We start from the raw sequence: 21,265 nt of genomic DNA on the forward strand, positions 1-21,265 counted from the left end.
GTCGATCAATGGGGCAGCCCAGCATGGGAAGTGCAAGTTCATTAGTGTTCACAGTTAGAGCTGAACAAAAAAGGCAATTATTTGAAATGATTCAAAGTGAGAAGAAAAAAAAAGAAAGAATCAGCCCAAGTTTATTGACTGGCATATTGGAAAAGAGCTAATGACGCAGGGACTACCAGTGTTTTTGCATAGCTGATTTACGAATCAGAGAGTTGCAGTGGGTGCACCTCCACTCCTTTCACTTTGGTATAAAAACATGCGAGGCATGTGACTTGCTTGAGATGGATAATTCCATCATAGTGTACGTCCTTTTGTTTAGGTCGAGATCAAGTCGAAGTCGTAGTGCCGTGACGCGGCGCTTTGAAAACCAGCGTCTTAAACGAGGCTGCGTTCTCATGACGATAACACAACAGAGACTAAAAAAAATAAATTAAAAAAACACAATCGTCGCAGTATTTTTGATCTTTACTCCTTCAAATCCAGGAAGAAAACAAGTGTGGTGACTAAATGCAGGAGGAGCACTTTGAAATGACAACAGAGTAAAGAATCCAGGGGCCTTCTTCAAAGCTGAGCGTGACAACATCATAAAAAATCATTTTGAATTAGATAACAAACTGGATAAGAGCAAAGTAAGCCCTTTTTCTTGAATTATTGGTTTTTGCAACAGTATACCGATAAAATGGAGGGCGGAGGAGGAGGGAACTTCCCCACTACTAAAATGCAGGAAGAGATACAGACTAGTAGGAAAAGTCTACTGAATTTCAACAATAATATGAAGGGTTTAACATTGACTGGGTTCCAGTGATCGGATACATTTATCTGCAGCTCTCAGAGTCAGCTTCATAAAAACAAAGGCAGCATAAAATCCCATATGCAATTAAATACACATTTTATACATCTCTAAATTAATGACGTTTCACATCTACAAGGATGGGTGAATAGGAAATATGCCTTAAGGATCTGGATGTTTTGTGTTTCTTCAACAAAATATGACATTGTCATACGTCTTCTTTTTTCTTTTTTAGAAAATATGAAAACTATTTCTACTACATTCATTCTGTCCAAAGTAAGTTTCCGTTATATAACAAAACAGGCAATGACACACTTAATGACTTTCAAGAACTTTTCATATATTCTTTAAATGCAATAAAATTACAAGCCAACTTTCACAATAATGATCGCATTAAAAGAGATTTAAGGAAGAGGGGGAAAAATCCCTTCTGTGAACACAGAAGTGACTCAACGTTGCTATATTGTCCTCTCTTTATACGGTGACTGCATGGACATCCCAGCGAGCGCAAATTTACATAACGGTAAAGTAAGATGTTCAGTTATTCATTTTTCCTGCCAAACCTAATGCTCTTATAGCATTAAATTCCTTCAGTCCACAGCAACTCCAACTGTAACTTTTTGAATTTTAACTTCAAAGTTTGTCAGTAATTTGAAGCTCTCTCATTAGAATAGGTTACACCCCTGCATAAATTACTTCTCCAAACAAAAAGGTAGAGCAGCACACAAACGGATATGATGATAAAAGGACGTCAACGGAATAGTTTTACGCTTGGAAAATTAACTTTGTTGCCGAGCGTTAGACGACAGGCTGGATACCACTCTGTCGGAGTGATTATTAAGTGAATGACCCTAAATATGGAGCTACTTGTAAAGTCCCAGCAGCTGGTTAGCTTAGCATAGCACAAAGACTGGGAACTGTTGGGATTTGGCTGTGTCCAAATGGAAGAAAATCCACCTACCAGCAGCCCTAAAGCTCATTGATTGACATGTTGTGTTGTTTGTTTGTCAACAACAACAACAAAAAAGGATGATATGCCACAACTTCACAGTGACAGGAGTGTGTAAATAAACTTGTTTCCTATGAAGTAAACTGATTTGCATATGCAAATTAATTGCACCACATTACCAGAGAAACGTAAGCTGGAAAAAATAATAATATTAAGGGTTTATGAGAAGTGCCACCACTTTCTTTGAGACCTGATGAGCAAAATATGAAACTCCTGCACTTCAATAATTACCCAGCAAACGGCATGAAGTGCTTTTTGCACATATGTGCAATGTCTCTCAAAGGCACCAATCATCTTCAAGTGCATTTAATTATAACATGAGGCTTTTTAACGGCTATGGAGGCGGTTTTCATTTCCTGACTGGTATTACCATTTCATCGGGCCACCTTTTTCCTGTGCACAGATGTTCCCGTCCTGTTGTGTGACAGCCTTTCACTATTCTAGGTCAGCCCTCCAATGTTCCAGTGTGACTCAAGAATGAAAGGGCATGTACAGGGAAGTAGCAAAAATAGCAGCTGGGCCACAGAAGCCGAAAGCTTTGACAAAGCCTCGGACATGTGTGTTCCCTGACCTGAATAACCGAGAGACCTGCGAAGCGCTCAACCAGGTAGGCCCTGGACACGCTTGGGGGAAAGAAAAAATAAATAAAAACATTTCTTTCACCTCCATCGGCACATTTCCTGTGTTCATTTCCCCAATTTACAGTGAGAGCAATAGCAGAGCTGACAGTATTTTTGTTGACTCAAAATACAAAAGAGTGCAGAGAAAGGGAAGGGAAAGGCCACTCAAACAAATCTGAATTCAATTATTTTTAATAAATCTCAGCGTCGAGATCACGTTTAATGTGCTGAAACGACTGCTAATGCCCCCCTCCCCTCCCCTCCCCCCTCCCTCACTCTCACATGAAAGCGCGAGGACATTTGCCGTTTCGTTTCCAAACATCTTTTCTGCAAACGCTCGTCCAATTACTCACACCACAGAGGTTTTCAGGCCAATCGCCGTCTCCACTCCGGGCTTAAATGGAATTAGCGAAGCTGAGACCTCATCATCATCCGTTCCATTTTGTTTGCACTTTCACATTCACCACCTGCCAAGTTACATCGCCTTTTTTTCCGTTTTTTGGAAGAGACATTCAAAGAACAATGGGGACGTGCGGCGCACACCAGCGTGTCCGCGATCCGTTTCACGCCGCTCTCATCAACTACCATTCATTCTCTCGCAATAATAAAAAGGTGCAGGAGAAGTAATTACTCAGTGAAAACACATTTGTAGTCGGAGGAGGGGAGCTACGGCGTCTTATCAGTCAAAACAGAAACACGTGTGCGGACCTCTTTGGGAGATGCCAGAGCTCTTGAGAAAAAATGTGTCATTTTTATGTTCAACAGCCAAAGCTTCCCGTGCAGACACAGTCCTGTTTCATGCCAAAGCCTTCATGTCATGAGGTGGAGCCGAACCTCTTTACGGTGACTTCCTAGTGTGGGAGGGAATCACAATGTCACCCCTGACTTGTGATTACTTTGGCACATGGCATGCCGCCGGGCTCGAGGCGTATGCGTTCAGGCACATTGACACCACCGCCACGTCAAGACCTTTCACATCATCTTCCCGGACGATGTTGAGTTCCTGCACTCTTTCCCCCGCCGAGGTTGGTTCGGATAGTCGGGAGGGGGGGGAATGATCAAAATCGACCACATTCGTCCTAAAGCTCAGCGGGCGGCTGAGGAGGGAAGATGAAGGGGGGGGGGAGGGGAGTGAGTCAAACGAAAGATGACAGGGAATTCAAATAGACAGAAGGAGCAAAGACGCTGAAAGAGAGAAAAGGAGAGACTGCTGGTTTGGGTGGTGGAAGGGAAGTGAGGGGATGTCAGGCTGGGAGAGCGAGGGGAAAGTAAAAGGGAGGAAGAGAGAGAGAAACGGGGGGCTGGAACTTTTCAATTACAGCACAGACGGACAACAAAGACCCAGATTTCAAGAGACTATAACAGTCTGCAGCCTGGAGGGAAAAGCTCATTTAGCCTCCTTCATTCCTCTATATCCTTTCTCCACACAAATTACAAGTTGGAATATTTAATGCGTTTCCTTTTGTCGCACAAGCAAACACAGGCTCCTCCGTCATTACAGATGTCCCGAATACCAAGATCGGCTATACCTGAGGAGACGGATCCTCCTGCTGGAAGGTCACAAGAAAAGAAAAAAAAAGAATTGAGAAATCTTTCAGTTGATTGAGACGGTCAGTACTGACGGTGACTACAGCTATTTAGGCTTTGAAGATGTTATTGAACTGACTGTCTTAATTTGAGCTTGAAATTGAAAGGGGGAGCGAGAGAAAAGACGTCCCCTGGCATCCCGAGGGGCGCTTGCCAAATAACATTAAAGCCAAAGGGAATCAATGGAAGCAGGCTATTGATTCAACCCCATCATGGATAACAGACACTCTCCCCTCAGCCCATTTAACACAGGGAGGCCTTTGTCGATCCGGTTTTCAGTGTGAATGACGAGCATAATGACAGCATGACTTGAAAGAGCAAGACAAAGGACTCTCCTGGCAAACAAAGTATAATTGCTCCGTCAAACAAATTCTGGCTCTGGAATTTTGCTTTTTTTCATGGTTGTAGTCCCTGAAGAGCACACAGAGGAGCCTAATTAGAGATTCATCTGCTGTACCTGTCGACCCCCATCCCCAAACACACACACACACACACACGTCGAGATTCGTCTCTACCAGCTCCTCCACCGTCATTTGAAGGCTCGTGGCAGTTAACTTTCCTCTAATGCCGTTCAGCTTTCACGTGTCTGAAAGATTTGTCAACTGCGCGTCAAGTATTTGTGATGTTGTGGCGAGGAGCGGCAGGTGGGGGAAATAAATAATCCACATTGGCATCTGTTCCTACACCTGTCTCGCCCATCACTGTCTGAAAAATGGCGTTTGTAACAAGAATTCATACTAAAAGAAGCGTTCAAAGTTTATAATCCGCAAGTTCCAGGTCAAACGTTTCTTTTGCCCTTATTTTATATATATTTTTTGAGCATCCTTTCAGATGGCGAAACTGTTTTATGCAAATGGTGATGCTCTGGGGTGAGGAAAACTTGAACTTTGAATCGCATCACCTAAGAAACCGATTCCCCGATAATGGCCTGCAATAGTTCTCACTGTTCTGTTATTCTCACCATATAGGTTGAGTCATGCAAGCTGCTGCCTCTGAAGCTGTGGCACAGAACAATACAACAAGGGGGAAAACAACACAGGGAGATAATTAGCCTAATACTTTAAAAAATAAAAAAACAACTTTTAATGTGGCTTGTTCACGGAGAGAGGAACACGCTGTGATCGCAGATAATGAGGATGAATTATGTGAAGGTAATGGTGAATGATGGAAGTGGCCTTTATGCATCATCATCATCATCATCATCATCATCATGATCATCATCACCATCATCATCATCACCCTGCTGTCCTCAAAACTTGAATACACCCAGACTGTATATCTCACCCTCATTGTGATGCACTTGCTCGCCCCTTTGCTATCTCACTTAAAAAAAAAAAAAAAAAAACTGGGGAAGAAAAAGCTCTCTGTGTTGAAGCAAGCGCTCATTCATCCACCAGCTCTCTCCCTCCCTCTCTCTCTCCCTCCCTCCCTCTATCTCTCTCTCTCTCTCTCTCTCTCTCTCTTTCTTTGCAGAGGGGGGAGAGCAGCTCACGCGCACCACTTACAATGCATTAAAGAACAGCAACTTTAAGGATCGCGCGGCGAATTAAAAGGGAGCCCGCTGAGGATGGACACATCTGTATTTCGCCGACCACATGTGGAAATAGCCGTGAGCGCGCGGACGTCTCCAGAATGAACTCCTCGGCGCTCGCGCCGCCGCCGCCGCAACTTCCCACCGAGGCGCGGGTGGACGCGCGGATGCGGGAGGATCGTCTCCCGAAATAAAAGTTGAGCCGAGCGCAAAAGGAGGGGAATCAAGTTGGAGCAGCGCTCGAAAAGAAACGGGACTCGTCGCGAATTCACCAATGTATCCGGATCACTGAACCGGAGAGGTGCCTTTTTTTTTTTCTTCTTTTTTTTTATTCGCAGCCCTCCCAAGATAGAGTTCACTTCGGCTATTCTTGAGAGGGCGTCGTTTGATCCCTATTGCAATATCAGGTAAGTGTATTTCCGGCCTAATAAAAGAAAAACAAGCGAAGCGGGTTTAAAAAAAAGGGGGATCCGCACAGTCTACCCGACGAATGTCCCCCCCTCCCCTCCATCCCTCAAATGTGTGAAACTGTCTGTCCTCTTCGCAGTCCGGAGAGAATGAGGTGTCGCTGGGTGAAGCATGAGCTGTCGGAGAATCAGTCATAAGCGGCTGTCTCTGCGATGGGAGGGGGCGGCTCTCAGCCTCTGGCTCTGCTGCTGCTGCTGCTGGGGCTGGACCTCCGGGGCCGCCGGACCAGCCTCCGGCTCCGGCTCCCTGGGCTGGCTGCTGTCGGATAAAGGGCCCTTCCACCAGTCCCTGGAGTTCACGGAGGCCGCGGAGAGGTACCAGCAGGGCTTCAGCACCAGATACAAGATCTACAGGTGAGCCAGACGGAGAGAGCCCTTTGTGTTGAGCGCACGCATGTGTTGTACTTTCAGGAGTTTCAGGGTTTGCAGGCTTTTCGTTTAATTTCGCTGGATAATTTCACTGCTGAGCACTTTGAGCCAGGGAGGAACCAATCAGCCGAAGCAGCTGCTTTATGTGTTTGGAAATGAAAAGCTGCACACTCTCAGGATGGCCCTCACAGGGGTCACACCTGCGCCGAATTAGCTGCGAGCTGATGAGCAAACCTGAAGGACTACTGTAGCGACGCAAAGTGGTCCCCTTTGCTGCTATCCTCGAAACTGGGTAATGACTTCCTTGCGGTTCTTTTGCTTCAGGGTTTGACATTTCATAATAGCGACAGAAGGAGTTAAGACACTTAAGTCCTTTCAGTGACTGTCCCTGAACTGCACTTCACTGCTGCTGCCTTTGTGGGAATATTCCTCCATTCTTTATAATATATAACAGTGATGCAATATACTGTCTGCCTTTTCTTGCTTTGTTGCGGCTGTAAGATGTATTAGTGTTTAAAATACATACATGCAATATTGGTATTTATGTTTCTGTTAAGGATTTTTATATTTTTTCACTTAACGTAGAGTTGTTGTTTTTTTTTTTTATCTCTTTGAGGAGAGCTCTTGTGTTTATTGGTGCAGTTTTGTTATATTAAGCATCAAGTTTCTTTTTTCTGAGAAATGCTTCACGGTCTGCGTCTCCAGGTGCATGAACCACCTGGTCAGTTATCTTCTCTGAGGAATCTTTCCGGCTCTGGTGTTTATCTCTTGGTGACAGCTGCATTTTTCCAATAGACCCCCCCCCCCCCGACTCGAGGCTATATACTTTTCCAAACCTCGTCCATAGTTAGTGTGAAATACTGAAATTGAAAAAGGAGTGGACCGCTGAGAGTCAAATGCAGGCCACCATCTATATTGACTGACGTCTCACCGCTCCAGGGTCTTTTAGCCTGCAGTAGTCCATCCTGCAACACGTTCCCTCGTATTTCCAACCCAAAGGCTGTTTTCAGGTTTACGGATTTTAAGGAAGACTCCAAAATGAGACCCGACATTGCTGTAACGATACAGCAACATACAGGAGAGTCAATTTGAACCAGTTTGCAGAATAACAAATAAATTGGGGTAACACAGAAGGCATGTTCACTACATGTTCACGTCCCCACAGAGACGCAGATGTTCAGTATGTGCTCTTAAGGAGCCTGGAGGCTAAACTGCTATTCAGCCCCACCGACCTCTGTAACTGAACCAGATCGTCACATGGCTGTCAGTCATGCAGAAGCGGTTAAACTGCCGATTTTGCTCCTCACCGTTGCTTTTATAGCGTTCTCCCTCCAAGGACTCGTTTCATCCCAATTGATTGCTTACAGAACATACAATCGGCCTACATACGTTCCTCCAGCGAACGCCCCCCCCGCTGATGGAATAGCATCCTGGGCATGGAACCACGACGCCCATCCGTCCACCGGGGACGGACCCTCTGTTCGTCCCCTCGTTACGATGATTGGCCGTAATGACACACTCTGCACCCCGCACCGCCCTGCTTCCCCAATTATTTCGATAATTTTGATCATTTTTTCCCTTTGCATGGCGTCGATTTGATTGCCTCCCAGAAGGAGAGGACGGAACGCGGCAAAGCAGGCATCAGGGAAGGGGAGGTAGACATTAACTGATGTTGCGAAGGGAGGTGGGGGGGGGAGGAGAGAGAGGGGGAGGGAGGGGGAGTAGCAGCAGTATCTCCCAGACGGTTTGTGAATAGCTTGAGTTCAGTGAGACTTGTGTCCAAAGGGCACAAGATAACAAATGATGGCAGCTGATAATGTGGAGCTTTATTTTGCTTTTGCGTCTTTCTGTTGCTGTGGGAGTTGCAGCGCTGCATGTCAATAAGTTCCCGTTTCATCCGCACACAGGAGTTATTTAAAGCCGTGGCAAGCCTGTTCAGACAACAGTGACAGATAGCAAAGACTTGCGACCAAGGTGGAAATACTGTGAAGTTGCTCAGCTAATTCGAAAGAGTAGATATTATGATTTGGTTGAAAAATACATATTATATGCGTGTTTTTCTCGGGAGGAAGAATGTGTGATTCTTCTTTTTTAGTACAGTACAGTTTGCTCTCCCATTCCAACATAGCCGAGTAGGTTTTAACACCTGAACGCCACTATTCTTCTTTAAATATAGCAGGTCTTTAAAAAGACAAGTGGACATTTTGGGAAATGAGCTCATTTGCTTTCTAATTGCGTGAGAAGATTGGTGCAACTCTAGCTTGACTCCAAAAGGTAACATAATTGTAGCAACACCCCTAAAGCTCACTAATTAACATGGATGTTATCCATTTATTCCGTACAGAAACCAAAGCAAATGCTAAGCTAATAAGCTAACCAGCATCTAGCCGTACCTTTACATCTATCATATGGTCATGAATGTGTGTGTGTGTGTGTGTGTGTGTGTGTGTGTGTGTGTGTGTGTGTGTGTGGTATTAATCTACTCATGTAATTCTCTGCAGGAAAGAAAATAAGTGTATTTCGCAACTCCAACACAACAGTTTTTGGGTTTTTTTTTGGCCTAACAATGAGGTCTAAATGCCTCAAAGCCTATCTGTGTCACAAAAATGGTGGAATACTGCATTCTGGGAGAAAAAACTGTAATCAGCCATAAGAAGGATTTGTATGAATTCATGTAAAACCCCCAATTTTTTGAAAAATAAATGAGTGGGGGGGGGGGGGCATGACCTCAGTGTCCTCAGAAGCCGTTTTAGAGCCTTGGCTGCGATTTAAAAGGGCAAGTAAAACGGTGTAATTGGTGAGTTCCAAAGGGAATAAGAGCAAGTACAAATCTGATAATGGATTATTGACCAACCACAACCTGATTGACTTAAAGCCCACTAAAATATATGGAGAAATTGAAAATATAGAGAAGCTCAGAAGTCTCAGACCAGAGGCATATTATTAGAGCTCCCCAGGGGATACATTACAGCATGTGTTAATTAGATGTGTGCATGCGTGTGGGTTCAGCGCTGTACAGTGTTATATATAGTCCCAATGTATTCAACCCACTTTCAACCTAAGCCATTTTCTTTCTACGCAGCTTGTTAAACGGCCACCTGGGGCCTCATGCACCACTAAAGACGTGAACCAAGTGAGCGAAATGTCTCTCTGTGCGTGTTGTTGTGTCTCCAGGGAGTTTGGTCGATGGAAGGTCAACAGCCTGGCGGTGGAGAAGCGGGACGGTTTAGGTGGCAGCGGCGGTCTGGCTCTGCCCCTCGACCCCGAATTCATGCACACCATCCGCCAGCTGGGGAGGCGGCCAACCCTCCAGACGATTACCGAGAGTCTCATCAAGAAATATGGCACCCACCTCCTGCTCTCCGCCACTTTGGGAGGTACAGCGGAGGACACCGCGCTTCAAAGCGAGCCCGATTCACAATGTGATTCTGTTTTTGCAGCACATGGAGCGCCGATTTTACCGTCTGTTGATTTCCAAACAACAAAGCATATAATAATTTTTTTCTGGATTGGATGTTTGGATGTTTTTTTTTTTTTTGGCTCACAAATAAAAGAAAAAATCAAATCACTCTTGTTTAGTGTTCAAAAAAATGAATTGGAAAAGCCAGTGACAGGCACATAGAATATTTTTGTAATCAAAATAGGTCTAAATGGGGCTTTATCATTTTTTAACACTATTATTTGTATTCAGAAATGATATTCTATTCAAAGAAATAACAGATTTGAAGGAACCATCCAAATGCAAATTAATCTAGGGTTATTTTGATGTTCAGTGTGCTTTTATGTGATTCCCACATACCCAGTAACTGGCCAGAACAACCAGTACAGCATACAATTTAGCTGTCTGTATCTCAGAAATGAAGACTAAAACAGTAGTAAACATTTAAACCAGTGTTCAAAAAAACCTCTCAGGCAGAAATCCATCATAGAATAGACAAAGATACAATCGCCTCCTCTGACAGCGAACTCAGCAGACTGCAGCGCAACACAGGTAGTAGAATGAGTGTTTCACCCGCAACAACTCTCAATACGAGACAGTCAGGCTTTGACTGACGTTTGCTGATGCTGTTGGAGATAAAACTTGGATCCGGGACACTAATGTTCATCTCGTTTCCAGTGGCAAACAATGCCATCCTGCCAATCAGGGCAATAGACCAGAATTACTTGATACAAAAAAAAAGAAAACAATGACTGTATTGGCAAAATGATCTCGACATGCTGCTTAATGTTGTCACGGTTCGCTAAAGAGCACCCACTGTGAACACAACAGGGTTCTGAATGAAATCCCAGACACTGCCTGGATTCCCCCCGGAAATCGTGGACTCAAGTCTTTCATACAAAATAATTGGGCTTATTAATGGTAGTTATGTAGGTCACAGTCAGTGTGGACGCTGCTATCGCTTCCACCTGCAATGAAATGTAACAACCCACGGCTGAATTGTGGCAATTTCACATTGTCTGCGAGGTACACAATGAAAGCTATACGGAGGAAAAGTGGGGAAATCAACTCTTGTGATTGTAACGTTATAGAGGAGGTAAAATAAGTAGATTATATCACTTTGTAGCAAAAGAAAAAGTCCCAACTCCGACAACTAAATGTGCTTGTGCGTCCCTTTCATCAGATTGATAGAGCTGCACGTACGCCCCATTCATTCCTACAGATGTCAATCACTGGAAGTGGGCGTACAAGTCTAATTTCCGCAGTTCGCCTAAATGGATGTAGAAAAACGCCCTTCAACATTTATATCTTTGCGTATCCATAGCGCCCGCTCCGACACCCATTAGACCTGTCTGCTAAGTTCTCCGGCACAGCAGCCGGCGTTACGCGCAGACATTACGCACCGCTCCGGCTATTCATAGCGGCCGTCCCGATTCATCACACGAACCTGTAAACCGTCTCAATCATCATTATTACACGTCAGCGAGACGATCAATGATTCAGTTAGAGCTCATATCGAAACAGACTTTACAAAGTGCTTCGCAAATTCAAGATACAATTAAAAGATCATTACCAGGGAAATCAGGGCTCGAATATAAATGGGGGGAAAAAAGGATCAAATTCATCAATAACCCAATCAGTTACAAACAACCTGAACACCTCTCTCCCATTTTCATTTTTGTGCGAATGTGTTGTTTATACTTCTGGCCCTGGCATTCCCTTTAACAGTTTAGCTCAAAAATAGTGTTGGTGTGAAAAGACCTAATGATTCCGTTGTGGTAGATTGGTTTTCCTGGCTGACATTTATATGCTATCTGTTAGACATGGTTCCAAGTGTACTTGTCTCCCAGGGATGACCTGAGATCTGTTCTGTTTTTAAAGTCATTTTTTCAATTATGTGATTAAGATCACTGGAACAATTAGGGGATGTTGGCGTCGATGAGCTTGGATAAACTCTCTGATCCTGAGGAGTTGAACAGTGGCAGAGACCTTGTCTGGAGCTCTTCCTCCAATCATCCAAGCCATCAATTCCTGTAGCACTTAATAACTACTCCGCGTCTCCATCCAATCTGAAAAGATACTAATGAAAGGTGATTAGTGCTGCTCTGTCTGAGCTAATGAAGTTCTCCTTCCCGTTGCCTGACTGTCACCAGGGGAGGAGTCTTTGACAATATTTGTGGACAAGAGGAAGCTCAGCCAGGAGTCTGCACCCACGGGCGCCGACGGCAGCAACTCAAACGCTACGGGGACGGTGACCCTGGAGGCCCTCCACCAGCTGGCTGCTTCCTACTTCACCGACAGAGAGAGCACCCTGCGCACGCTGCACCACCTACAGATCGCATCCACCGCCATAAGGGTATGTGGAAGTCAAGTAAAACTGTACAGTAATGTAAAAGCATGCTGCCACCGCCTGAAGGCAACTACATACTTTCCCTGGTCGGCTCATCCCATAATCAGAGGATCGGCTCTTCTAGTCCGCATGTCGGAGGGTTGCTGGGCAAGACACTTAACCTTAAATTTTATTTGCATTAGTTTAGAACAGTCTACATAACTTTGTTATAGTAATGTTTAAGTGTGAGCCAAAGATCAGAAAAGTAATACATTTCAAGATTTTTTTATTGTCATACACACATTATAGACATAGTTCACGCTGAGCAATGAAATTCTTATTCTGCCGTTTCCCTTCACACAATGACCTAAAATAGAAAATACTAGTAAAGAATAAAAATATATACTAAAAACTGAAGGTATAACAAAGTATGTACAAAAGAACAAAAAGTTGTATTCACAGTTATTGTGTAGATATGAACATATGGATATAAATATAAAAGGACGTAGTGGAACGAACATGCAACTACATTTATAATAAGTACAAATAATAATTACATTTACTTAACTATATGTACCAGACTATAAAAATCAGGAATTCCAAATGTTACATTTTGCAACTAAATGTACTTCAAATATTGCATCGCCTGCTAAAACCTTTGCTAACCTTCGGTGGTTTCACTGCTCACCTTGCCGAAGTGATGTAGAAGTGTACACCAGGGTGTGTCGGTACAGTGTGACATCACTGCTGGGTGTGGCTAAAGGCACGACGGACCCGAGTTCCTCTTTGGTGGAACAAACATCCTCATTCTGCTGACTGCCACCGCACAATGTTATATGATTATATTATTGGATCTATATTATTGATCAATTGACACGGTTGCACTGACTGGTAGTTTCATCTGTAATGGATGTTTTCCACACAAAGATGAATTATAATAAATGTAGTGGTGCAAACTTGCAATATGTCTCTCAGAAAAAGGGAAGAAGAGTAAAAGTATAAAGTAGCAAAACATAGAAATACTTCAGTAAAGTTGCTCAAAGGTGTACGACAGTTTGGTAGCTCAACTTGAAAATAACATGCACTAACAAATCCTTTAATTCCATCTCAGGGAATTTACTTCCATAATTTATTTAATCAGGTAGGATTAAGAACAAATGCTTATTTACAAAGTTGGCTCAACACGCGCGAATTCACCTGTTGTAGTCGCAGGGCTGCAGAAAAATCCATCTCCCCCGCGTTTCTCTCTTCGGCATTTCAATTTATCGTCACATAAAACTCATGTGTGCAGAAGTTACTGGGGTGATTTGATTTGCATCAGACGCAGATAAATGAATTTGTTGAATCTTTATAGTAAGACGGTCAAACGCGTCCTTGCTAATCATCCATTACAGACTAATCGACTGGCTGTTTTAAAGCGGAGGGAAAACAATATTACGAAATACAAGGTCTTAAAGCCATCACCTCCCTCCGGTACGAAGCTTTAAAGAGGCAGCGCCGAGCAGCAGAACAGAGCGGCGGTGGTGCGTCCTGTACCATAAAACACCAATCATCCATTTTATCATCTGAAGTGGCCATTAGAGTGTATGCATTAATCAGCCTGAGGGGGCAAACATAGATGCTAAAGTGAGTAGCCACTGATGAAGACGAGCGCCCCACCCCCAAGCCACCGAAAACTGGTAACGTGCTCCCACGGTTATGCATCAGCTTGATGGATTAGAAATATCATTCCATTAATTCCCAGCCAGGCTGACTTCCATTCATTTGCCACTTTACGGCGCGTGTGGAGTTCAGGCTGATTGAAGACGGAGAGAAAGAGAGCGAGAGAGAGGGAGGCGAACACTGCATTTTATGAGGGATGTAAAGCGGCACCTGCGATACGCGAGCCATTCATTAAAACCACACATGCATCCCAGGCTACGGTGAGAAATAGGACAGATCCTCAGCATAAACTTATGCTAATAAGCAGTAAGTTGTCAGAATTTGGAGTTTCAACATCAAGATGAATTACCGTTAGAAATAGGCAGAGAAGTGAGTCAGTTTAAAGTTTTGCAGTCCGGGGGAAGTTGAGATTTCGTCTCTCAGATCAGAACAAATTATTCTGTCTGAGAGGGCTTTCGAATTGAAGACCTTTCAATATCCCTTCAGTGATTCATTGCATTCAAAATTAATTTGAGGCAAATGTCTTTGATGAGACTTTTTTTATCTTCTTTTGGCCTTCTATATTTGAAAATACACAAGAATGAGTCAACACGTGTGGGGGTGGAGGGGGGGACTCGAGAGACGACTTTCAAAAATCACCAGACGCGATAACAAATACTCGCATTCTCTTGGTTTCCCTGCAGGTGACGGAAACCAGAACCGGGCCGCTTGGATGCAGCAACTACGACAATCTGGACACAGTCAGCTCCGTACTGGTTCACAGTCCAGAAAACAAGGTTCAGCTACAAGGTAAAAATGTGCTCAATATATTTGGAATGATCCATTCAAATGTGTTGGTATTGCCCTTTTTCAGGATGCAGTTTAGTCAAATGCCTGTGTTTAAATGACAAAGACTTTTCACAGCTGTCAGAATTCCTTTCTCTCTTTTTTTTATTTTTACCTCAGGCCAGTGTTTACTTTTAACCATGACTATGATTTTTCCCCGCATACAGTTTCAACAGTCACATGAATCATTTCTGTAACCGTTTTTAAAAAGGCACCGACAGAAAGATCAGAAAGCACTTGGGAAGGCAATTTGATCTTTTAATCATAATGGCTTCTGGAAACGGCTTGTGTATTTATTATTGTGGTCAAACTGGGAAGACATCAGTGGTAGCCTTCTATTTACTGAACAGCTATGAAGGTGATATCGATCTTCTCATCTGACTCTCAGCCAGAAAGTGACCGGGCGCATTTCCCAAAATGTCAAACTATTGCTTAAAAGGATCTTGCATGATCCTAGATTTTTGTTATTGACAATTCCTATAATACAACCAACAATGAATTGGTTGGCACACAATTTAAAAACAAAAAACACACACATCAATGCAGGTGTTAATATTGACATTCATCAAATTTATAAAAATCAGAAATGGCTCAAAATGTGATAGAGTCGCTCATCAAATAAAAGAATGTTATTGCTACACTGGTTATGGAAAATGAAAAAAAAACAGCTGGCCGATGTTCGGCGGCAGCCGTGGGTCTCCGGTCCCGGCCGCTATGGGACCACAGCCGGGAGGAGAGAGGACGGTTGCTCTGGAAACGGAGGCACTAGGGTTTGCGATGGCTGTATTTGAGTTGTGACCACCTCCAAAGCTGGCAGACGCCTTCATCCCAATGAGAAGAAGTGTGTCCCAGCAAAAGTGCTGGTCTTTGAAGCCCATGTAGCTAAACGGTGGAATTACCCATGATGCCATTGGGTCCAAAAAGACCCCGGGAAAGAGACGTCTGTAACTCGAGGCTGGGCTGAGGGCTGGAAGGCGAGCTTAAAGGAAACGCTAGTGGGCCGGCTCTCTGGGAAGTTGAGCTCTTTTGTTTCATGAGACATGAAGCAATTTTCATTAGAATGAACGCTAGTTCTCTTTATGCATCCGTGAGTGAGACTGAGGAACCTCAGTGTGGACTAGCTAGCTCATTTTGTCTCCTTAGTCGTCTGATAAAGAAAATGCATTCAATCCGGTGCCTCTTTATCGCTGTTTTCCTAGCTGCTGTGTCATGTGTCGGCTTTCGTCTTTCTAAAAGATGTCACATAATGCATTTCCACATCCCCTCAGCCGCTCCTCACCCAGTCTTCTCCCTTCCACAGGGCTGCAGGTCATCCTACCGGGCTACTTGAAGAGCCGCTTCATTCGGGCGGCTCTAAATTACGTCGCCTGTAAATCTGAGGGCCAGTTTGTCTGCCAGAGCAGCGAGTGCTGGTGTAAGTGCAGCGAGGACTTCCCTCAGTGTAACTGCCCCCTCTCCCACCTGGACACTCTGGAAAACAACCTGCTGCGCATCAGAGACACCTGGAGGCAGACCAACCAGGACTTTGAGGAATCCAGTGAGTCAGGGATTTTAATTAACTATGAAACACAAAAACAGATATGAAAATGTCAGCTTGTACTTAAAAAAAGAAAAAACCCACAGGTGGAACATTCTCTACAGAATACAGGTTAATTTTCATTACATTTAAACTTTAATATAAGAACTATTATCAACTTGTCTGTTCATGTTACCTCTTATTTACAAGCATTCTTGGCTGTGAAACACTGCCAGCTGCTGAATTAAGAGACCTGTCAGACACTTTGTCAAATCATATGATGCTTCTGGTGCTGTTTTGAATGGAGTCATAGCAGTGCCATAAGAAAGAATACTGCAAAAAAAAGTGAAAATACAAAGAGGAATAAACAAAAGAACATATGTAAATATAGAAAAATTGGAAATACACATATACATTTATAAAGTAAATAATGAAATAACAAATATGAATATTATCTTTATTTACCTTTATTTGTTGATTTATTTCTGTATATGCATTTATATATTTATATATATATTTATTTCATTATTTTTGCATATAAAAACAATATATATAATTTTATTTAATTTTGTATAATGTAATTTATTTAATTTCATCCCTTCATTTTCCTTATTCTGCTGTCTTCAGGGATTCACATACATACTAAACCATCATGTTTTTGTAAACCTAACTTAACAAAATATTTTTTGTGCCAAATGTGTTGGTGCCTGAACCTAACTGTGACTGTTTCGAGTGGGTGTCATGTAGGTGTGTCCTGTCGTACTGTGGGCCCACAGTCAGACCTACTTGGAAACTTTGGCGTGAACATTTTTTGAAGTGGGGAAGGCAAGAAAAACTACTTGGTTATGTTTGGAAAACATCTTGGTTTGGGAATTGATTAGTCAGCCTGGGAAGGAAGCCCAGAGCCAGTGATTGACAGCTTGGCCCTTCAAGGGAAAAGCAAAAGCAATAGGGAAAAGATTAAGGAATACTAATAATAATGATCAAATAATATAAAATAAATAGGAAAAAAATGTAAAAATACTATAATTTATATGCAAAATATGTTAATCTACATTTAATCAAATCCATTGTCTTTATAATTACTTTTATTTATTTATATATTACCACATTTTGGATTTTGCTTATTTCATCTTTAATGTTATCCTCATCATATCCCTTATACCTCTTTATATGTCTAATTAACTTACAGATGTATTCTTCATTGTGACACAGCTATGACTTCATACTTTGGGTGTTTGGGGCTGCAGTGTACGAAAATACATGGAGCTTTTAAAAAGTCTATTCTCAAAGTGCTGTGAAGAAATGTCTCCTTCTCAAATGTGTGTAACTAAGTGCTACAGTTAGAGCATCGCTGAAGATTATCATCGTGGTTGGTGAATGGCCATTGCGGAGCTCTTTCATTGATTGGTTGACATTGATTAAACGGAGTGTATTTTCCTCATTCACGGCTCCCATAGTAATTCTCCTCAACTCTATGCAATTGAGAAAAGTGTCTACACACATAAGTACACCAACAGTTACACAAAGCCTGGCCTGCATCCAAGCACCTAATAATGTATTATTGCATACATTTTGAGAGCATGCTGCAATTACCATACACACACCATAGAAGAAGATTAGTATCCTCTCCCAGCATTGATACAGTCATTTACACAGATAATCGCAGCAACTGATAGATTGTTTTGTGGCACAAATGAGTCAGACCTGCTATTAGAAGCCACGTTTATATATTATTGAGGTTTGCAGACACATCTGTGACAGATTTGTCCCAGATAAAAAAAGGTTTCTTTCCGCATCAAAAAATGTCCAGGAATTTTTGTCAGACTCGCATCATTTTTGTGTTATGTCTGACACGTTTGATTCAAGTCGCCATGGCAACCCGCCTCACTTTCCCCATTGTCGAAGGCAAAAACAGCCATTTTGCTTTTCAGTGTCACTCATGTCTAATTAGGAACTAGTTGCTTTGAAGGTGTACCGTCCTCTATGCTGGGAAACAGGTGGTGATTATATCCTTTCACAGAAACTAAATATGAAAGGCGTTTGTTCTCCGACACGCTCATGAGATGAGCATTCCTCCCTCCAAAGACAATCAACATAACAAAACATGCTTTCTTGGCATGTTGCAGCTGTTATTTCTCCTTTTGAGCTGTTTGCTTTTCTGGGACAAACAATGAGTAGATTTTTGTTTTGTGTGTGTGTGGAGGGGGGGGGGGGGGGGGGTATTGTTACCCTGAGGCAGCTCATATCCACAGGCAGAATTTACTTATTCATGTTCTTTTTTCCCCCCTATCAGAGGAGTTCCAAAGCTTTGTTGGGAAACTGCCGACCCATTACGCTGTGAACACATCTGTCGTGGAGCACATGTGGAGGACGGATGCCAGCCTGCTCCAGCGCTACAGGCAACTAGAGACCAGTAGCAACCAGCTTTCCGCCAAAGCTCGCCGCACCGTTAACAAGCTTTTCAGCCTCAGCAAGAGGTGCCGAAAGCAGCCCAAAATAGTCCAGCAGAGGACGAGGTGAGCTGCAAGACAAGAAACCAGGGGAAGGGGGAATATTTATACCGCAGCCTGTTAACCCAAGGTGCTCCCCAAAACGTATAATTATGAAAATGATTTATGCGCCAGGAGCCGGGAGAAAAGCAGCAGAGCGAGACAGTACTTATTAGAAGGCACTTGAGGAAAAGTAGTAGTGGAGTGAGGTGAAAAGTGCTGACAGGAGCGAAGCTGCTCCCCCGTTTCAATGGGGGGGGAGACGGACGGGATCGCGTTTGGCCAAACCGACATGTTTCATTGTCTACAGGCCGAAACTACATTACAATCAATACAGCATCTTAAAATTCTCCACATAATAATCCATTTGTTTTATTGGGATTACATCCAGGAATTTAAGCTTCTCTGGCTGGTAAAAAAAAAAAAAAAGAAAGCTTTGCTCATATTTATTACTGTATTTTTCACTATTAAAGCTGCCGTTTCAACAGCACTCCCACCTGGATCTATTTCAGCAGCCTGTGATAGGTTGCTGAAATAGCCACCACTGTGGCCATAACTTCCCCCAGATTTATGCCTCTCTCATGAACACTATGTTGATAGCTATTTCTGGCATGGAAATGAACTAAATGGCTAAATCAATCAGCTCAACAGTTAAATGCAGGAAGTGCCTCCTCACTCCACGATCCAATTACACATCTTTATCACACCGCTTCTGCTTGTAAAAAATAAAACTCAATAGTGGCTTTGGGTCACTGTGCAAGTGACTCTTTGAAACAGAATATTTGATGGATTTTTATTTATTAACTTTATTTTTACATTGTAGTTGTATTTTAATAACATAGTTATTGTGCTGCCTCTTCTGCAAAAGTTTAAACTTGAAACAAAAGAGTTAGGAGAGGCTCACTCTGTGGGAATGTGCATCTGTTTGTATGCGTTTCATCACCGCCCATCTGCGCCACAGCGGGGGGATTCAATGAATTAAAATATTCATTTTGATCTGATATTTTCTCCTCTAACTCCAGCTGAGTTTGGCTAAAATTGTTTTGGCTTCATATTGAAACCAAACATTTCCTTCTTTCATTATCATGAAACCATAAAATAAACTCAAAAGTAACAAATGTGAAGGAGATGTTCTGTAACAGCCAAAACAACAGTGTTGGACCTCTTAACCTGAAGTGTCCTCTCTTCTTCAGGCCTCTACACTTCTGGTTGAGCTACGCCCTCTCCATTTTGTACTGCAGTGAAAACAATCAGGTCGGGGTTTACAGCGTCGAGACCCGCGACTGCTCCTGCCCATACACCCACCCGCCTTGCCAGGGCGTGATTCCCTGCTCCGTGGGCGACGGCACCCACTGTTCCTCCTGCTCCACAGAAAATAGGACACGGTGTTCCGGCTGCAACCTCGGCTTCACCCTGACCCAGGGAGCCTGCCGGCCCGCCGTGCCCGACCCTACGGACCCCTACCTGGGCCTGGAGAGTGACCGGGACCTGCAGGATCTCGAGATGCGCTACCTGCTCCAGCGGCGCGACCCGCGCATCGGCCTGCACGCCGTGTTCGTGAGCAACGACGTGCGCGTCAACACTTGGTTTGACCCATCCTGGAGAAAGAGGATGCTGCTCACCCTCAAGAGCAACCGGGTGAAGTCCAACCGCGTTCACATGCTCCTCGGACTCGCCCTGCAGTTTTGCCTCACCAGAAACAGCACTCTAGAGCCGGCGCTATCCCTGTTCGTGAATCCCTTCGGGGGCAGCCATTCAGAGAGCTGGACCATGCCTATAGGTCAGCACAGATACCCTGACTGGGAGCGAACCAAGCTGGATATCCCCTTGGACTGCTATAATTGGACTTTAACGTTGGGAAACAGATGGAAGAGCTTTTTTGAGACGGTTCATTTCTACTTGAGGAGTCGTATCAGGGACCCTGTGGGAGCGACAGCAGGCAACAAGAACGTGACGGTGTACTACGAGCCTCTGGAGGCGACGGAGCCGTCCAACAACATCGGCTACATGAAAGTAAACAGCATGCAGCTGTTCGGATACAGCGTGCATTTCGACCCCGAGGCGATCCAGGACCTGATTCTGCAGATAGACTACCCGTACACTCAGGGATCACAGGACTCGGCCTTGCTGCAGCTGGTGGAGCTGCGCTACCGGGTGAACCGCCTCTCGCCTCCGGGGGCCCCACACGTGGATCTGTTCGCCTGTCTGCTCCGCCACAGACTCAAACTGTCCAGCGCAGACGTGACCAGGATACTCACGGCCCTGCAGGCTTTCAGCGCCCGGCAACCCAACTACGTGGAGTACGAGGCCAATAAACTGTGTAGTTAGTTAACGAACACTATTTGATGTTTTGTACCATTTCCTTGTCACAGACAGGCTCGTATCCTTTTTGTCAGCTGGATCCATTTGTGTCTCGTGTGTGATATGTTGTAGGCTTTGTTGTACATACACTTATGTGCAATTAAATTTGATGTTTTTCATAATTTTCGTGCAGTGTTATGGATTAAAGCCCCTGAAAATGAATCTTAAGCGTTTCACTATAATACGGAACATTTGTGACTAAATAAGCAGCAATAAGAGAATCCAAGTTTCTGGAACAAAACCCTCACAGGTATTTATTAATAGTTCA

General features: G+C 43.7%; 1 protein-coding gene across 1 annotated transcript; it reads left to right on the forward strand.

Moving 5' to 3' along the window:
• The first annotated feature begins 5,522 nt into the window (after positions 1–5,522).
• LOC311012710 (BMP/retinoic acid-inducible neural-specific protein 3-like) lies at positions 5,523–21,113 on the forward strand. The gene is made up of 8 exons (XM_084008321.1): positions 5,523–5,944; positions 6,085–6,358; positions 9,548–9,750; positions 11,966–12,168; positions 14,487–14,592; positions 15,929–16,165; positions 18,441–18,663; positions 19,830–21,113. The coding sequence occupies exons 2-8, from the start codon at positions 6,117–6,119 to the stop codon at positions 20,962–20,964; spliced, it is 2,349 nt and encodes a 782-aa protein (XP_083864447.1). The 5' UTR covers positions 5,523–5,944; positions 6,085–6,116; the 3' UTR covers positions 20,965–21,113.
• The last annotated feature ends 152 nt before the right edge of the window (positions 21,114–21,265 follow it).

The sequence above is a fragment of the Eutrigla gurnardus genome (assembly GCF_963514095.1).
Source record: "Eutrigla gurnardus genome assembly, chromosome: 4".
NCBI lineage: Eukaryota > Metazoa > Chordata > Actinopteri > Perciformes > Triglidae > Eutrigla > Eutrigla gurnardus.